Source organism: Bufo gargarizans, chromosome 5, assembly GCF_014858855.1.
Source record: "Bufo gargarizans isolate SCDJY-AF-19 chromosome 5, ASM1485885v1, whole genome shotgun sequence".
Classification (NCBI taxonomy): domain Eukaryota; kingdom Metazoa; phylum Chordata; class Amphibia; order Anura; family Bufonidae; genus Bufo; species Bufo gargarizans.
In genome coordinates this window covers 461,159,288-461,178,208 of record NC_058084.1, presented here as the reverse complement: position 1 = coordinate 461,178,208, position 18,921 = coordinate 461,159,288, and the positions used below count along the sequence as shown (strand labels likewise).

The 18,921-nt window shown below is 42.4% G+C and overlaps 1 protein-coding gene across 1 annotated transcript in view; it reads right to left on the bottom strand.

The window, feature by feature from the left end:
- DGKB (diacylglycerol kinase beta) overlaps positions 1–18,921 on the bottom strand; it is a 638,462-nt gene that overhangs the window by 417,962 nt on the left and 201,579 nt on the right. Inside the window, exons 11-13 of the mRNA XM_044295049.1 lie at positions 18,742–18,830; positions 18,530–18,646; positions 2,812–2,910 (exon numbers count right to left, since the gene is read on the bottom strand). Coding sequence (XP_044150984.1) covers positions 2,812–2,910; positions 18,530–18,646; positions 18,742–18,830 — 305 coding nt within the window. The remainder of the gene's footprint in view (positions 1–2,811; positions 2,911–18,529; positions 18,647–18,741; positions 18,831–18,921) is intronic.

Below are 18,921 nucleotides of genomic sequence, written 5' to 3'. Positions count from 1 at the left end.
ATACATTCCATGTGGGTAGGGGTAGCCTCCCTTTGACCAATACTGGTACGTAATTTTTGACAATGGCCTCAAAGGAATTGTTCTCTCGTCATTTCCACTGCAAGATGGGACTAAGTGCTGGCACTATGTGGCTGGGCTTATGGAAACAGAAGAGTGGGCCAGTACTCTCATTGTAGTGAGTGGGTGCTACACAAACAACGTAGCAGAACATGGTCTGCTGCTTCCGTAAACTCCTAGAGAATCACTACAATGGGAGTTACAAAAACAGAGGAGCTTTTGGCCACTTGGCCCGGTCTCCCAGACACATAATTTAGGAGGAAACATCAAGATGGGACAACCCCTCTAAATCTAGTTTGCCTCTTGAAGGATTTGTGGTGTGTCACAGTCCTCCGAAACCCAAAAATTCTACCATGTCATTCTCCAACCAAGTGTCAGTGTAACCATTAAGCGTGTGTTCCACTATTGTGACTGTAACTACTAAAGTTGAAGTGCCCTATTGTGTGAAGATATAAAACTCCTTATGTGAACAGATGCAGTAACGGATATCTATTCCATCCTATAAAAGTAGCAGTCATGTTATTGGGGCCCTCTCTACATAGTGAATCCCAAAGCAATTTTTTTCTTTTTCATTGGGCGAAAATATAACAAGACGTCCATGTAAAAATCAGGTCTCGTCTGATGACAGAAAACACAAGGTCTTGTAATGGTCGTCTCTATCTTGTTAATTACTCCGCAGCAGAGTCCCAGAATGCGTCTGTTGTTGGTTATGAAACAAACATTTAGAAAACTAATACAATTTAGGAATTACAATGACTTCCTCCTTAAGACGAGGTCTTTTTTTCTTCCCCTTTTGAATAGGACACAATGAAATCCAGATAAGCCGAGCCCTGCGTGTCACCTACGTATTTATTTAATCAAGCCGCCCCATGACTTCACCCGCAGCCCCCGTTGAAACTGAAGCCACACATCTCGCTGATACCGGGGGTGAGGGGGATGTGTCATCATGTCGGACATGGTCAGACTGATTTCTATTGGATTTGTCAATAAATACTAAAACTGAATTAAGCGAAAACAGAGCTGTAACCGTGATTAGCAAATTGTCTGCTCCGATAAGTCAATTTTATAACCTTATCCGTGCCAGATCTCCGACGCAAAGTTGCAGAACAGTCAAGTATTGATCTGTTGTTTATGCCTTTGGTTCAGTTATGCAAAGCAGAGCACGCAGCTCCCATGCAAAAAAACATCAATTACTACGTATTAGAAGAGAATCAAATTTTATATTGACACAGATGTAGCAGCGCTGAGTGTGTCATGGGTTTCTTCTGGGCACTGTAATAACTCTTGTCAAGGAGATGATTTCTTTTGCTACTGTACATCTGACAGAGTAAGATCTCCTCTGTAGATACATGTAATAAATAGATACAAAATAGACGACAAATAGATAGCACAATGAAAAGGCAATCAACAGAGAGCAAAGTGCCAGATACACTAGTCCCTAGTTCTCAACCTGTGGAATGTGTATCCTCGGGGCTGACACCAAGGATGTAGAGGAATATCCCTGGCATCCTAGTAATGAAGGAAGGAAAGAAGGAAGGATGGGACTAGAACATAGATGAATAGATAAATTAGATAGACAGGTACATATGAGATAGATAGATATGAGATAGATAGATATGAGATAGATAGATAGATAGATATGAGATAGATATGAGATGATTAGATAGATAGAAAGATAGATAAATAGACAGATAAATAGATAGATAGATAGATAGATAGGAGATGATTAGATAGATAGAGAGATATGAGATAGACAGACAAATAAATAGATAGATAGATACAGGTGAAGCTCGAAAAATTAGAATATTGTGCAAAGTTCATTTATTTCAGTAATGCAACTTAAAAGGTGAAACTAACATATGAGACTCATTACAGGCAAAGCGAGATATTTCAAGCCTTTATTCGTTATAATTTGGATGATTATGGCTTACAGCTTATGAAACCCCAAAGTCACAATTTTGAGGTCCCCTTTGCTCAGATGTTAATTAGCTGATGAGAGGGCGACACTTTGAGCCTAGAATATTGAACCTTTTCACAAAAGTCTAATTTTAAGCTGCATTAATGCAATTCCTTTTAATTTGCATTACTGAAATAAATGGACTTTTGCACAATATTAGAATTTTTCTAGTTTCACCTGTAGATAGATAGATAGATATGAGAAAGGCCATATTGTGTTAAGCTAAAACGCTGCCTTGGGAATAAAAAGGTCTTCACCCTTTCACCATATCTGGAGTGTTGCCTCACTTTTTGTTTTTGGGATTTATCAGTGGAAGAAATACCGGTACCTACCTTCCCTTAGGAATCGCACCCGCATTTGCACTTTCTGACTGTGCTGCTGTCTTTTATTGCAATTAGATAGATAGATACTAACTTCATATATGTGAGAATGAACAATGACTCATTCAGCTTTTTAGAATGAAATACATCTTCAGCTATTTTAAGCTGTTGTGAGTGGTTATATACTGTGTGGCCGCCGTCATCATTCACGGTAACCTCTGCATTGCAGATACACACTGTACATCCAGAACTGACCATAAGGAAACCTTCAGCTTTCTGGGAAGTTGGATCTTTAAAAGACGTAAAATTTAGAAGTGACCTGCAATACCATTTCTGGTAAGTACTATACAGTCATAAAACCCGACTCAGGCTCCATTATTGCCTCTCCTGAAGAGACTTCATTGTCATCTTAATAGGAAAGCAGTATATTAGAGAAACTTCTACCAGGATCCGAAACAAAAAAAGCTACAAACTTACCAACACGACCGGACAGATGGTAGTGGGTGGCAAGATGTGATCCTTCAAGAGTCCACATTCACATTCAGGTTTAAGATGTGAAGCACATTTATTGTGAAGCTGTGGAGGCAATAAGAATAGTAAATCAAATAATAATAATAATAATAAGAAGAAGAATATTATCATAATAATAATCATTTATAGAATATCCCTTAACCCTTGTTTATGTTTTCATAAATAGATACAGTCATATACTCAAGAACTTTGGTCTCCTCCCATGTAGGGGCTCAACTTCTACATCTTAATAGATTACATTATTTATACACTTGAAGCTTCATTATACCAGGGACCGGGATATCCACTTCCTATCAGATGAAGACTAAAGCATTTCCATATAGACAAGGAGTTCATCTTCCCGACAACTAGCACACTTCCTAAAAAAAAAGCAGGCACATTCCCAATTCATGAGGTCTCTTCAGCTAGACTAGAAACTCAACTTCCTCCTTCATTTATCGCTAAAGTATGAGCTTCCCATTCCGATAGACTAGGATATCCTCTTTCCTGTACACCGAGCCTCTTCCCTTTAGTAGTTTGACTTTACCATTAGGCTAGAGGCTCCACTACTTCATATACCAGACTACTTTCCCTTATACTGGGAGGTCCTTTTGCCCACAGACTAGACTATATCTCATAGAAAAGGAGCTTTCCTCAGACTAAATATTGTAGTTCCCCTAGACTACCACATAGACTAGGAGCTCCCCATAGTCTAAGAGTTCTGTTATCCTATACACTAAGCGTCTCACCATTTTACAAAAGGTTCCATCTCCTCACAGGCTAGACTCTTTCCCCATACACTAGGAACTTCAATTTCAAATAGACTAGAATATTTCCCTGTAGACTTGAAGATACACTTTCCCATAGAATAGACTACTTTTCCATAGGATAGACTATTTCCCCAAAGACAAGTATCTCACCATAGATTAGCCTCTTTCCATAAAAAGGTGCTTCCCTTAGACTAAGAATTTTAGTTCCACATAATTATTTTTTTTGCACATACAGTGGATTTTAGGACCTCAAATTCCCTATAGACTAGACTATTTTTCATAGACAAGGACATCCCTTTCCGTAACCATTTTAGCTTTCTATAGAATAGAGTATTTTCCCATACACAAAGAGCTCCATTTCCCCATATACTAGACCATTTTTAAATAAACTACCCCCGCTTTGCCATATAATAGGCTTATACTCCTTAGACTAGGAGTTTCACTACCTGATAGTCCATGAACACCATTTCCCTGTAGACTAAGAGGAATACTTACCTTTAGAATAGAAGTCCTGCTTTCTCATACACTAGGCCTTTTACTATTAGACTACTGTAAAAGTTTAACTTTCCCATATAATGAACCATTCGCCTGTTGTGTGCCATTTCTCCATAACCTGGAAACAATACTTCCTCATAAACCAGGCCTTTTTCCCTCAGACTATGATTTTCATTTCCACATAGACAACACTTGTCCCAACAGACTAGGAGCATAAACATTTTCATAGACTACACTTTGCCACCAACTACAAGTTTTATTTCCCAACTAGTGATGAGCGGCAGGGGCAATATTCGAATTTGCGATATTTCGCGAATATTTGGGAGTAGAGTTGAGCGAACACCTGGATGTTCGGGTTCGAGAAGTTCGGCCGAACATCCCGGAAATGTTCGGGTTCGGGATCCGAACCCGATCCGAACTTCGTCCCGAACCCGAACCCCATTGAAGTCAATGGGGACCCGAACTTTTCGGCACTAAAAAGGCTGTAAAACAGCCCAGGAAAGAGCTAGAGGGCTGCAAAAGGCAGCAACATGTAGGTAAATCCCCTGCAAACAAATGTGGATAGGGAAATTAATTAAAATAAAAATTAAATAAATAAAAATTAACCAAAATCAATTGGAGAGAGGTTCCATAGCAGAGAATCTGGCTTCCCGTCACCCACCACTGGAACAGTCCATTCTCAGATATTTAGGCCCCGGCACCCAGGCAGAGGAGAGAGGTCCCGTAACAGAGAATCTGTCTTCATGTCAGCAGAGAATTAGTCTGCATGTCATAGCAGAGAATGAGGCTTCACGTCAGCCACCACTGCAACAGTCCATTGGCATATATTTAGGCCCAGCACCCAGGCAGAGGAGAGAGGTCCCGTAACAGACAATCTGGCTTCATGTCAGCAGAGAATCAGTCTGCATGTCATAGCAGAGAATCAGGCTTCACGTCACCCACCACTGCAACAGTCCATTGTCATAAATTTAGGCCCAGCACTAGTGTTGAGCGGCATGTCCCATATTCGAATTCGCGAAATTTTGTGAATATTCGAAAGAATATTCGTAAAATATTCGCGATTATTCAAATTCGTTATTATTTCGCATATGCGATAATTCGAATTTTCGCATCGCATAATACATATATTTTATGCAAAATTCACATGTGCGCTAATGAAATCGCCTTACGAAGATTCGCAACTCAATTCAATCACTAATGTATGAATGCAATGCCCTTTGCCTCTGTTCTGGGACAAGTGTAGATATTCGCATGTGCGCTAATAAAATCGCCTTACGAAGATTCGCACCTCAATCACTTTCTAGGGAATGTGAGACTTTTGGGAATCAATCGAGATACAGTGGGGGGTGATGACAGTAGTTGACAGAGTACAGATCAATGTAATCTGTAAGGTGGAAAGTAAAATAAAAAATACGAATTTTCGTTAATCGAATTTTACGAAGTTCTACGTATTCGCGAATATGGTGCTATACTATATGAATGCACAGGCCTTTGCCTCTCTGTTCTGGGGACAAGTGTAGATATTTGCATTTGCGTTAATAAAATCGCCTTACGAAGATTCGCAGCTCAATTCAATCACTAATGTATGAATGCAAAGCCCTTTGCCTCTGTTCTGGGACAAGTGTAGATATTCGCATGTGCGCTAATAAAATCGCCTTACGAAGATTCGCAACTCAATTCACTAATGTATGAATGCAAAGCCCTTTGCCTCTGTTCTGGGACGTGCCGATATTCGCATGTGCGCTAATAAAATCGCCTTACGAAGATTCGCGCCTCAATCACTTTCTAGGCAATGTGAGTAAGATCTGAGCTGTTGGACCTTTGGGAAACAATCAATTATATGTGTACTGTAATTTTGTGGGGGGGGGGGGAAAAAACAAAAAACGAATATTCGTTTTTACGAATATATAGCACTATATTCGAAATATTCGCGAAATCGCGAAGTTGCGATATTCGCGAAAAAAATTTGCTTTTCGAATATTCGCGCTCAACACTACCCAGCACCCAGGCAGAGGAGAGAGGTCCCGTAACAGACAATCTGGCTTCATGTCAGCAGAGAATCAGTCTGCATGTCATAGCAGAGAATGAGGCTTCACGTCAGCCACCACTGCAACAGTCCATTGTCATAAATTTAGGCCCAGCACCCAGGCAGAGGAGAGAGGTCCCGTAACAGACAATCTGGCTTCATGTCAGCAGAGAATTAGTCTGCATGTCATAGCAGAGAATGAGGCTTCACGTCAGCCACCACTGCAACAGTCCATTGGCATATATTTAGGCCTAGCACACAGGCAGAGCAGAGAGGTCCCGTAACAGACAATCTGGCTTCATGACAGCAGAGAATCAGTCTGCATGTCATAGCAGAGAATCAGGCTTCACGTCAGCCACCACTGCAACAGTCCATTGTCATAAATTTAGGCCCAGCACCCAGGCAGAGGAGAGAGGTCCCGTAACAGAGAATCTGGCTTCATGTCAGCAGAGAATCAGTCTTCATATCATAGCAGAGAATCAGGCTTCACGTCACCCACCACTGTAAGAGTCAATTTTCATAAATTTAGGCCCAGAACCCAGGCAGAGGAGAAAGGTCCCGTAACAGACAATCTGGCTTCATGTCAGCAGAGAATCAGTCTTCATATCATAGCCTAGAATCAGGCTTCACGTCACCCACCACTGTAAGAGTCAATTTTCATAAATTTAGGCCCAGAACCCAGGCAGAGGAGAAAGGTCCCGTAACAGACAATCTGGCTTCATGTCAGCAGAGAATCAGTCTGCATGTCATAGCAGAGAATCAGGCTTCACGTCAGCCACCACTGCAACAGTCCATGGTCATAAATTTAGGCCCAGCACCCAGGCAGAGGAGAGAGGTCCCGTAACAGACAATCTGGCTTCATGTCAGCAGAGAATTAGTCTGCATGTCATAGCAGAGAATCAGGCTTCATGTCAGCCACCACTGCAACAGTCCATTGGCATATATTTAGGCCTAGCACACAGGCAGAGGAGAGGTTCATTCAACTTTGGGTAGCATCGCAATATAATGGTAAAATGAAAATAAAAATAGGATTGAATGAGGAAGTGCCCTGGAGTGCAATAATATATGGTTATGGGGAGGTAGTTAATGTCTAATCTGGACAAGGGACGGACAGGTCCTGTGGGATCCATGCCTGGTTCATTTTTATGAACGTCAGCTTGTCAACATTGGCTGTAGACAGGCGGCTGCGTTTGTCTGTAATGACGCCCCCTGCCGTGCTGAATACACGTTCAGACAAAACGCTGGCTGCCGGGCAGGCCAGCACCTCCAAGGCATAAAAGGCTAGCTCTGGCCACGTGGACAATTTAGAGACCCAGAAGTTGAATGGGGCCGAACCATCAGTCAGTACGTGGAGGGGTGTGCACACGTACTGTTCCACCATGTTAGTGAAATGTTGCCTCCTGCTAACACGTTGCGTATCAGGTGGTGGTGCAGTTAGCTGTGGCGTGTTGACAAAAGTTTTCCACATCTCTGCCATGCTAACCCTGCCCTCAGAGGAGCTGGCCGTGACACAGCTGCCTTGGCGACCTCTTGCTCCTCCTCTGCCTTGGCCTTGGGCTTCCACTTGTTCCCCTGTGACATTTGGGAATGCTCTCAGTAGCGCGTCTACCAACGTGCGCTTGTACTCGCGCATCTTCCTATCACGCTCCAGTGCAGGAAGTAAGGTGGGCACATTGTCTTTGTAGCGTGGATCCAGCAGGGTGGCAACCCAGTAGTCCGCACAGGTTAAAATGTGGGCAACTCTGCTGTCGTTGCGCAGGCACTGCAGCATGTAGTCGCTCATGTGTGCCAGGCTGCCCAGGGGTAAGGACAAGCTGTCCTCTGTGGGAGGCGTATCGTCATCGTCCTGCCTTTCCCCCCAGCCACGCACCAGTGATGGACCCGAGCTGCGTTGGGTGCCACCCCGCTGTGACCATGCTTCATCCTCATCCTCCTCCACCTCCTCCTCATCCTCGTCCTCCTCGTCCTCCAGTAGTGGGCCCTGGCTGGCCACATTTGTACCTGGCCTCTGCTGTTGCAAAAAACCTCCCTCTGAGTCACTTCGAAGAGACTGGCCTGAAAGTGCTAAAAATGACCCCTCTTCCTCATCCTCCTCCTCCTCCTCCTGGGCCACCTCCTGTTCCATCATCGCCCTAAGTGTTTTCTCAAGGAGACATAGAAGTGGTATTGTAACGCTGATAACGGTGTCATCGCCACTGGCCATGTTGGTGGAGTACTCGAAACAGCGCAACAGGGCACACAGGTCTCGCATGGAGGCCCAGTCATTGGTGGTGAAGTGGTGCTGTTCTGTAGTGCGACTGACCCGTGCGTGCTGCAGCTGAAACTCCACTATGGCCTGCTGCTGCTCGCACAGTCTGTCCAGCATGTGCAAGGTGGAGTTCCACCTGGTGGGCACGTCGCATATGAGGCGGTGAGCGGGAAGGCCGAAGTTACGCTGTAGCGCAGACAGGCGAGCAGCGGCAGGATGTGAACGCCGGAAGCGCGAACAGACGGCCCGCACTTTATGCAGCAGCTCTGACATGTCGGGGTAGTTGTGAATGAACTTCTGCACCACCAAATTCAGCACATGCGCCAAGCAAGGGATGTGCGTCAAATTGGCTAGTCCCAGAGCTGCAACGAGATTTCGCCCATTATCACACACCACCAGGCCGGGCTTGAGGCTCACCGGCAGCAACCACTCGTCGGTCTGTTGTTCAATACCCCGCCACAACTCCTGTGCGGTGTGGGGCCTGTCCCCCAAACATATGAGTTTCAGAATGGCCTGCTGACGTTTACCCCGGGCTGTGCTGAAGTTGGTGGTGAAGGTGTGTGGCTGACTGGATGAGCAGGTGGAAGAAGAGGAGGAGGAAGCCGAGAAGGAGGAGGTGGCAACAGGAGGCAAAGAATGTTGCCCTGCGATCCTTGGCGGCGGCAGGACGTGCGCCAAACAGCTCTCCGCCTGGGGCCCAGCTGCCACTACATTTACCCAGTGTGCAGTTAGGGAGATATAGCGTCCCTGGCCGTGCTTACTGGTCCACGTATCTGTGGTTAGGTGGACCTTGCTACAGATGGCGTTGCGCAGTGCACACTTGATTTTATGGGATACTTGGTTGTGCAGGGAAGGCACGGCTCTCTTGGAGAAGTAGTGCCGGCTGGGAACAACATACTGTGGGACAGCAAGCGACATGAGCTGTTTGAAGCTGTCTGTGTCCACCAGCCTAAATGACAGCATTTCATAGGCCAGTAGTTTAGAAATGCTGGCATTCAGGGCCAGGGATCGAGGGTGGCTAGGTGGGAATTTACGCTTTCTATCAAATGTTTGTGAGATGGAGAGCTGAACGCTGGCGTGTGACATGGTTGAGACGCTTGGTGACGGAGGTGGTGGTGGTGGTGTTGGTGGTACATCCCCTGTTTGCTGGGCGGCAGGTGCCAACGTTCCTCCAGAGGCGGAGGAAGAGGCCGAGGCGGCAGCAGCAGAATAGGCCGAGGCGGCAGCAGCAGAAGAGGTAGCAGGGGGAGCCTGAGTGACTTCCTTGGTTTTAAGGTGTTTACTCCACTGCAGTTCATGCTTTGCATGCAGGTGCCTGGTCATGCAGGTTGTGCTCAGGTTCAGAACGTTAATGCCTCGCTTCAGGCTCTGATGGCACAGCGTGCAAACCACTCGGGTCTTGTCGTCAGCACATTGTTTGAAGAAGTGCCATGCCAGGGAACTCCTTGAAGCTGCCTTTGGGGTGCTCGGTCCCAGATGGCGGCGGTCAGTAGCAGGCGGAGTCTCTTGGCGGCGGGTGTTCTGCTTTTGCCCACTGCTCCCTCTTTTGCTACGCTGTTGGCTCGGTCTCACCACTGCCTCTTCCTCCGAACTGTGAAAGTCAGTGGCACGACCTTCATTCCATGTGGGGTCTAGGACCTCATCGTCCCCTGCATCGTCTTCCACCCAGTCTTGATCCCTGACCTCCTGTTCAGTCTGCACACTGCAGAAAGACGCAGCAGTTGGCACCTGTGTTTCGTCATCATCAGAGACATGCTGAGGTGGTATTCCCATGTCCTCATCATCAGGAAACATAAGTGGTTGTGCGTCAGTGCATTCTATGTCTTTCACCGCTGGGGAAGGGCTAGGTGGATGCCCTTGGGAAACCCTGCCAGCGGAGTCTTCAAACAGCATAAGAGACTGCTGCATAACTTGAGGCTGAGACAGTTTCCCTGGTATGCATGGGGGTGATGTGACAGACTGATGGGGTTGGTTTTCAGGCGCCATCTGTGCGCTTTCTGCAGAAGACTGGGTGGGAGATAATGTGAACGTGCTGGATCCACTGTCGGCCACCCAATTGACTAATGCCTGTACCTGCTCAGGCCTTACCATCCTTAGAACGGCATTGGGCCCCACCATATATCGCTGTAAATTCTGGCGGCTACTGGGACCTGAGGTAGTTGGTACACTAGGACGTGTGGATGTGGCAGAACGGCCACGTCCTCTCCCAGCACCAGAGGGTCCACTAACACCACCACGACCATGTCCACGTCCGCGTCCCTTACTAGATGTTTTTCTCATTGTTATGGTTCACCACAACAACAAATATATTATTTGGCCCAATGTATTGTATTCAAATTCAGCGGGATATAAATTTGAGGCCTAGTATTTAGGCGCTGGGTGACCGGTATGGATTTAGTGACAGAATTAGACTTGGAAATGCACAGAAGCGTGTGTGTGAAGTTATTCTGAATGACCCTATGTGCACCTTCAATATTATATACCCTTTTAGGGATAGATTTCAAATAGCTCTGATATAGCAGAAACCACTAAATTATGAAATTGCTAAATTGGGAATTGTACTTCAACCCAGAACAAAAAATGTGCTTTGACGGACACTAAATATCTTGCCCAGCAACAACAGTACAGCGGTGGGTAACGAGAGATTTAGAGGGATTTAAATTTGAGGCCTAGTATTTAGGCGCTGGGTGACCGGTATGGATTTAGTGACAGAATTAGACTTGGAAATGCACAGAAGCGTGTGTGTGAAGTTATTCTGAATGACCCTATGTGCACCTTCAATATTATATACCCTTTTAGGGATAGATTTCAAATAGCTCTGATATAGCAGAAACCACTAAATTATGAAATTGCTAAATTGGGAATTGTACTTCAACCCAGAACAAAAAATGTGCTTTGACGGACACTAAATATCTTGCCCAGCAACAACAGTACAGCGGTGGGTAACGAGAGATTTAGAGGGATTTAAATTTGAGGCCTAGTATTTAGGCGCTGGGTCACCGGTATGGATTTAGTGACAGAATTAGACTTGGAAATGCACAGAAGCGTGTGTGTGAAGTTATTCTGAATGACCCTATGTGCACCTTCAATATTATATACCCTTTTAGGGATAGATTTCAAATAGCTCTGATATAGCAGAAACCACTAAATTATGAAATTGCTAAATTGGGAATTGTACTTCAACCCAGAACAAAAAATGTGCTTTGACGGACACTAAATATCTTGCCCAGCAACAACAGTACAGTGGTGGGTAACGAGAGATTTAGAGGGATTTAAATTTGAGGCCTAGTATTTAGGCGCTGGGTCACCGGTATGGATTTAGTGACAGAATTAGACTTGGAAATGCACAGAAGCGTGTGTGTGAAGTTATTCTGAATGACCCTATGTGCACCTTCAATATTATATACCCTTTTAGGGATAGATTTCAAATAGCTCTGATATAGCAGAAACCACTAAATTATGAAATTGCTAAATTGGGAATTGTACTTCAACCCAGAACAAAAAATGTGCTTTGACGGACACTAAATATCTTGCCCAGCAACAACAGTACAGTGGTGGGTAACGAGAGATTTAGAGGGATTTAAATTTGAGGCCTAGTATTTAGGCGCTGGGTCACCGGTATGGATTTAGTGACAGAATTAGACTTGGAAATGCACAGAAGCGTGTGTGTGAAGTTATTCTGAATGACCCTATGTGCACCTTCAATATTATATACCCTTTTAGGGATAGATTTCAAATAGCTCTGATATAGCAGAAACCACTAAATTATGAAATTGCTAAATTGGGAATTGTACTTCAACCCAGAACAAAAAATGTGCTTTGACGGACACTAAATATCTTGCCCAGCAACAACAGTACAGTGGTGGGTAACGAGAGATTTAGAGGGATTTAAATTTGAGGCCTAGTATTTAGGCGCTGGGTCACCGGTATGGATTTAGTGACAGAATTAGACTTGGAAATGCACAGAAGCGTGTGTGTGAAGTTATTCTGAATGACCCTATGTGCACCTTCAATATTATATACCCTTTTAGGGATAGATTTCAAATAGCTCTGATATAGCAGAAACCACTAAATTATGAAATTGCTAAATTGGGAATTGTACTTCAACCCAGAACAAAAAATGTGCTTTGACGGACACTAAATATCTTGCCCAGCAACAACAGTACACCGGTGGGTAACGAGAGATTTAGAGGGATTTAAATTTGAGGCCTAGTATTTAGGCGCTGGGTCACCGGTATGGATTTAGTGACAGAATTAGACTTGGAAATGCACAGAAGCGTGTGTGTGAAGTTATTCTGAATGACCCTATGTGCACCTTCAATATTATATACCCTTTTAGGGATAGATTTCAAATAGCTCTGATATAGCAGAAACCACTAAATTATGAAATTGCTAAATTGGGAATTGTACTTCAACCCAGAACAAAAAATGTGCTTTGACGGACACTAAATATCTTGCCCAGCAACAACAGTACACCGGTGGGTAACGAGAGATTTAGAGGGAATTAAATTTGAGGCCTAGTATTTAGGCGCTGGGTCACCGGTATGGATTTAGTGACAGAATTAGACTTGGAAATACACAGTAGCGGGTGTGTGTGAAGTTATTCTGAATGACCCTATGTGCACCTTCAATATTATATACCCTTTTAGGGATAGATTTCAAATAGCTCTGATATAGCAGAAACCACTAAATTATGAAATTGCTAAATTGGGAATTGTACTTCAACCCAGAACAAAAAATGTGCTTTGACGGACACTAAATATCTTGCCCAGCAACAACAGTACAGTGGTGGGTAACGAGAGATTTAGAGGGATTTAAATTTGAGGCCTAGTATTTAGGCGCTGGGTCACCGGTATGGATTTAGTGACAGAATTAGACTTGGAAATGCACAGAAGCGTGTGTGTGAAGTTATTCTGAATGACCCTATGTGCACCTTCAATATTATATACCCTTTTAGGGATAGATTTCAAATAGCTCTGATATAGCAGAAACCACTAAATTATGAAATTGCTAAATTGGGAATTGTACTTCAACCCAGAACAAAAAATGTGCTTTGACGGACACTAAATATCTTGCCCAGCAACAACAGTACACCGGTGGGTAACGAGAGATTTAGAGGGAATTAAATTTGAGGCCTAGTATTTAGGCGCTGGGTCACCGGTATGGATTTAGTGACAGAATTAGACTTGGAAATACACAGTAGCGGGTGTGTGTGAAGTTATTCTGAATGACCCTATGTGCACCTTCAATATTATATACCCTTTTAGGGATAGATTTCAAATAGCTCTGATATAGCAGAAACCACTAAATTATGAAATTGCTAAATTGGGAATTGTACTTCAACCCAGAACAAAAAATGTGCTTTGACGGACACTAAATATCTTGCCCAGCAACAACAGTACAGTGGTGGGTAACGAGAGATTTAGAGGGATTTAAATTTGAGGCCTAGTATTTAGGCGCTGGGTCACCGGTATGGATTTAGTGACAGAATTAGACTTGGAAATGCACAGAAGCGTGTGTGTGAAGTTATTCTGAATGACCCTATGTGCACCTTCAATATTATATACCCTTTTAGGGATAGATTTCAAATAGCTCTGATATAGCAGAAACCACTAAATTATGAAATTGCTAAATTGGGAATTGTACTTCAACCCAGAACAAAAAATGTGCTTTGACGGACACTAAATATCTTGCCCAGCAACAACAGTACACCGGTGGGTAACGAGAGATTTAGAGGGATTTAAATTTGAGGCCTAGTATTTAGGCGCTGGGTCACCGGTATGGATTTAGTGACAGAATTAGACTTGGAAATGCACAGAAGCGTGTGTGTGAAGTTATTCTGAATGACCCTATGTGCACCTTCAATATTATATACCCTTTTTGGGATAGATTTCAAATAGCTCTGATATAGCAGAAACCACTAAATTATGAAATTGCTAAATTGGGAATTGTACTTCAACCCAGAACAAAAAATGTGCTTTGACGGACACTAAATATCTTGCCCAGCAACAACAGTACAGCGGTGGGTAACGAGAGATTTAGAGGGAATTAAATTTGAGGCCTAGTATTTAGGCGCTGGGTCACCGGTATGGATTTAGTGACAGAATTAGACTTGGAAATACACAGTAGCGGGTGTGTGTGAAGTTACTCTGAATGACCCTATGTGCACCTTCAATATTATATACCCTTTTTGGGATAGATTTCAAAGAGCTCTGATATAGCAGGAACCACTAAATTATGAAATTGCTAAATTGAGAATTGTATTTCAACCCAGAACAAGAAATGTGCTTGAACGGACACTAAATAACTCGCCCAGCTACAGCACTAGGGACAGATTTAGCTGGATATAAATTTGAGGCCTAGTATTTAGGCGCTGGGTGACCGGTATGGATTTAGTGACAGAATTAGACTGGGATATGGCCAAAAAATGAACAGACTATTGCTGGTTAAATGCACTTGGTGTGACAGCTTCACCCTGATGTAGGCTTTAGCCAAAAAACAACCACACCATTGAGGGTTAAATGCACTTGGTGACAGGCGCAGCTTGCCCCTGATTTTGTATATGGCCAAAAAATGAACAGACTATTGCTGGTTAAATGCACTTGGTGTGACAGCTTCACCCTGATGTAGGCTTTAGCCAAAAAACAACCACACCATTGAGGGTTAAATGCACTTGGTGACAGGCGCAGCTTGCCCCTGATTTTGTATATGGCCAAAAAATGAACAGACTATTGCTGGTTAAATGCACTTGGTGTGACAGCTTCACCCTGATGTAGGCTTTAGCCAAAAAACAACCACACCATTGAGGGTTAAATGCACTTGGTGACAGGCGCAGCTTGCCCCTGATTTTGTATATGGCCAAAAAATGAACAGACTATTGCTGGTTAAATGCACTTGGTGTGACAGCTTCACCCTGATGTAGGCTTTAGCCAAAAAACAACCACACCATTGAGGGTTAAATGCACTTGGTCGCAGCTTGTGCTGGCGCACCACAAGACACAAAATGGCCGCCGATCACCCCAGAAAAATGAGACTGACAAACGGTCTGTGCAGCCTAAAAACAGTGAGCAATTGAGGATCAGCAGCTCAATGATCCACAGCTGCAGATCGATCAGTTAATCAAGTCCTTTGGAGGAGTTAATCTGCCTAATCTCGCCCTACTGTCGCAGCCGCAACCTCTCCCTACGCTAATCAGAGCAGAGTGACGGGCGGCGCTATGTGACTCCAGCTTAAATAGAGGCTGGGTCACATGGTGCTCTGGCCAATCACAGCCATGCCAATAGTAGGCATGGCTGTGATGGCCTCTTGGGGCAAGTAGTATGACGCTTGTTGATTGGCTGCTTTGCAGCCTTTCAAAAAGCGCCAAGAAAGCGTCACAAAAGCGCGAAGAAAGCGACGAACACCGAACCCGAACCCGGACTTTTACGAAAATGTCCGGGTTCGGGTCCGTGTCACGGACACCCCAAAATTCGGTACGAACCCGAACTATACAGTTCGAGTTCGCTCATCCCTATTTGGGAGAATATTCGCCATATATTCAAGAATTTGCGAATTCATGATCTTTAGGCATTATTTTCTTGAGTGTGAAAACTCTCATAAAATTCACCTTAAAAAATTTGCATAAAAATTTGCATGAACTGGTATTTTGCTTTTAAATCGAATATTCGCGATTACGAATGTATTTAGCGATATTCTAAATATTCGAAAATTCTCGAAGTGCCGATATTCGCGATTAAAATTTGCAATTCGAATATTCGTGATCAACACTATTCCCAACAGCCAAAAGCATTTTCCCACAGAGTAAGAGCTCCACTTCCTCATAGATTCGAATATTTCCCTGTAGACTAGAAGATCCACTTCCCTACAGACTAGGACACATTCCCATAGATAAGGAGCTCATTTCCCCATACAGTAGTCTATTTAAAAAAACACAAGGCGCTTTCTTTAAACAAAACATTTTAGTTCCACAAAGACTAGGAGCACCACTTCCGCATAGACTAGACTACATGAGTCAAGTAATGTTTGCCTTGTTTAAAGGGGTTGTTTCATTTCAGCAAATGGCATTTATCATGTAAACAGAGTTAATACAAGGCACTTACTAAAGTATTGTGATTGGCCATATTGCCTCCTTTGCTGATTAATTTTACCATCAGATTATATACTGCTAGTTTCCGAGGGTTATAACCACAGTATTATCCAGCAGCAGTGGTCGTGCTTGCGCACTATATGAAAAAGAGGTCGCCACTTTTTCCTATAGTGTACAAGCACAGCCAACACTGCTGGATTGTAGGGCGGTTGAAACCCCTGGTTAAGAGGAGTGTGTAATGTGACGGAAAATGAATAAAGCCAACAAAGAAGGCAATATGGACAATCACAATACATTAGTAAGTGCCTTGTATTAACACTGTATACATGATAAATGCCTTTGCTGAAGTGAGACAACCCCTTTAAGTTACACTATGTCCCCCTGATTCCTTTGGCCATCCGAGAGTGGGAGGGCCATACATAGCTGATCTACACTGTTTTTACCCCTGGGTACTATTTTTGAATGATAGGCTAAAATAAATGAGACTATATTTTTGAATATAGAATTTTCACAAATTCTAGACACTAGTTGTCTTTATCACCACTTTATTAATGTACTGCTTAATTCTTATTTTTATCTAATATCACACATATATCATATCACAATATTATAATTAGAATTTTATTCTCTGAAAACATTTTCGTCATTATGAATAATAATCCAGTAATATAAAAGCTAAAAATATAGACTATAATATGCAAATGTTTTACGCAAATTTACTTTAATAAAATTGGGAAGGATTAATTAAATATTTATTCCTGATTTTTTAAAATTGGTAAACAGTTTTTGAATATTATATTGCAGAAAAATGAAACAAAATTACAATTGAATTTTATATAAAAGCAATCATTTAAAACAATTGCATTACGATTAGACTATTTGTTATTCTCCGTTCATTTAATTTCAGTATTTTTAAAACTTGAATGAAATACATTTTTGAAACATTGTAAAAATGTTATGAAATTTTCTTTAAGATGCATTTCTCTTTTCAAGCGTCAATTTTCTTGCATTCACTATTGCTCTGCTGTTCCTACTAGTTTTAACAACATAGATACAAGGACTAAATATATCAGAAATAGAGGTCGAATGCACACTTTCTGAATTTTTTCCAGTGTTTACTCAAAACAAAATATAAAACTAGCTGCTATTTTTGATCTTTATTTTTTTATTTTAATTTTATTTTTAACACAATGGGAGATACAATTCAGATCATAATAGCAAACTCATGTATATATATATATATATATATAAGAATTAAAAAAAATACCTACCGATACATTTCAAATTTTATAAACACTATTTTATGTCATTCCTTTTATGGGCCTAAATCAAAAAATATTTAAAAATCAAAAAATGTGTAAGATTTAAAGGGGATACAATTTTTTTTAAAAATATTTTCTCACTCTAGAATGCCTATGAAAACTGAAGATGGTAAATTAGAAAGAAATATTACTTTCTAGAAAACCTACACAAGTGTCTGTCTGATAATGGAATCCTAATGGGCTTTATCCATTTTTATCTATACTTTTAGAAGAACCTCCCAAAAATACATTGATCATAGAGTATGTGACAGCTTAAACCCCCTATAGTCTGTGGGACTGGCAGAAAGAGTATACATGCCATATGGGAGGACTATACGTCTGATATCGGGCCCTTGGAGAAAGGGAGCTTGGCCCTGCTTGTTTCCATTGCCTTTGTTACTATGTGTTGAGAATTTGTCACCCCATCCCAGAGCAAAGGTGCAATGAGATAAACAATCATCAAGCCATTCTGTCCTGAGAAGCTGCAATGGTGAACACATTTTCATCCTTGATATGAGGCTGTGTTCTTTCTCGAGTACAGACACGTACTTAAAAATGTTTTTTCTAAACCAGAAAACACTTTTAATGTCCTAATTTTAATTATTAAAAAAAAACCCTTCTGGATATACTACACTACTTCAAAAAGTCATACAGTGGTAAAAGTTGACCATTATTCTTCAATAACGATTTTCAAAAACATGACTTTTCCTCCATTTTATCCTAAGGGAAAGGAAACTACAAAAAGGGGCAAAAACTTACTGTAATCTGACACCACACACAGTGTAATCCCGTGAGGCCTTGATAACACTTGATGGCTTTGTGGCACTTTTCACATTTAGTGGGGCAATTTCCTTCCACCCAAAAATGGTGCATAATCTACAAAACCAAACAAGAGAATATTCTTAACCATATTCTACAATTTTTGAGCTAGCAAATTCAATTCAAATGAGACACGGCACCCGGGAACGTACATCTGTGTTCTTCTTTGACTTTACGTAGGTTTTAATGCAAGATGGGGGAGCTCTGGAAACACAACGTTCATGGGCGGTATATTTGCAGACTGGAAAACAAAAACAAAGGTAGAAAAATGAGTATATGATACGAATAGGTTAGTTTTAAGATTTCAGTGCAGACAGAAGGAACAGATAAGG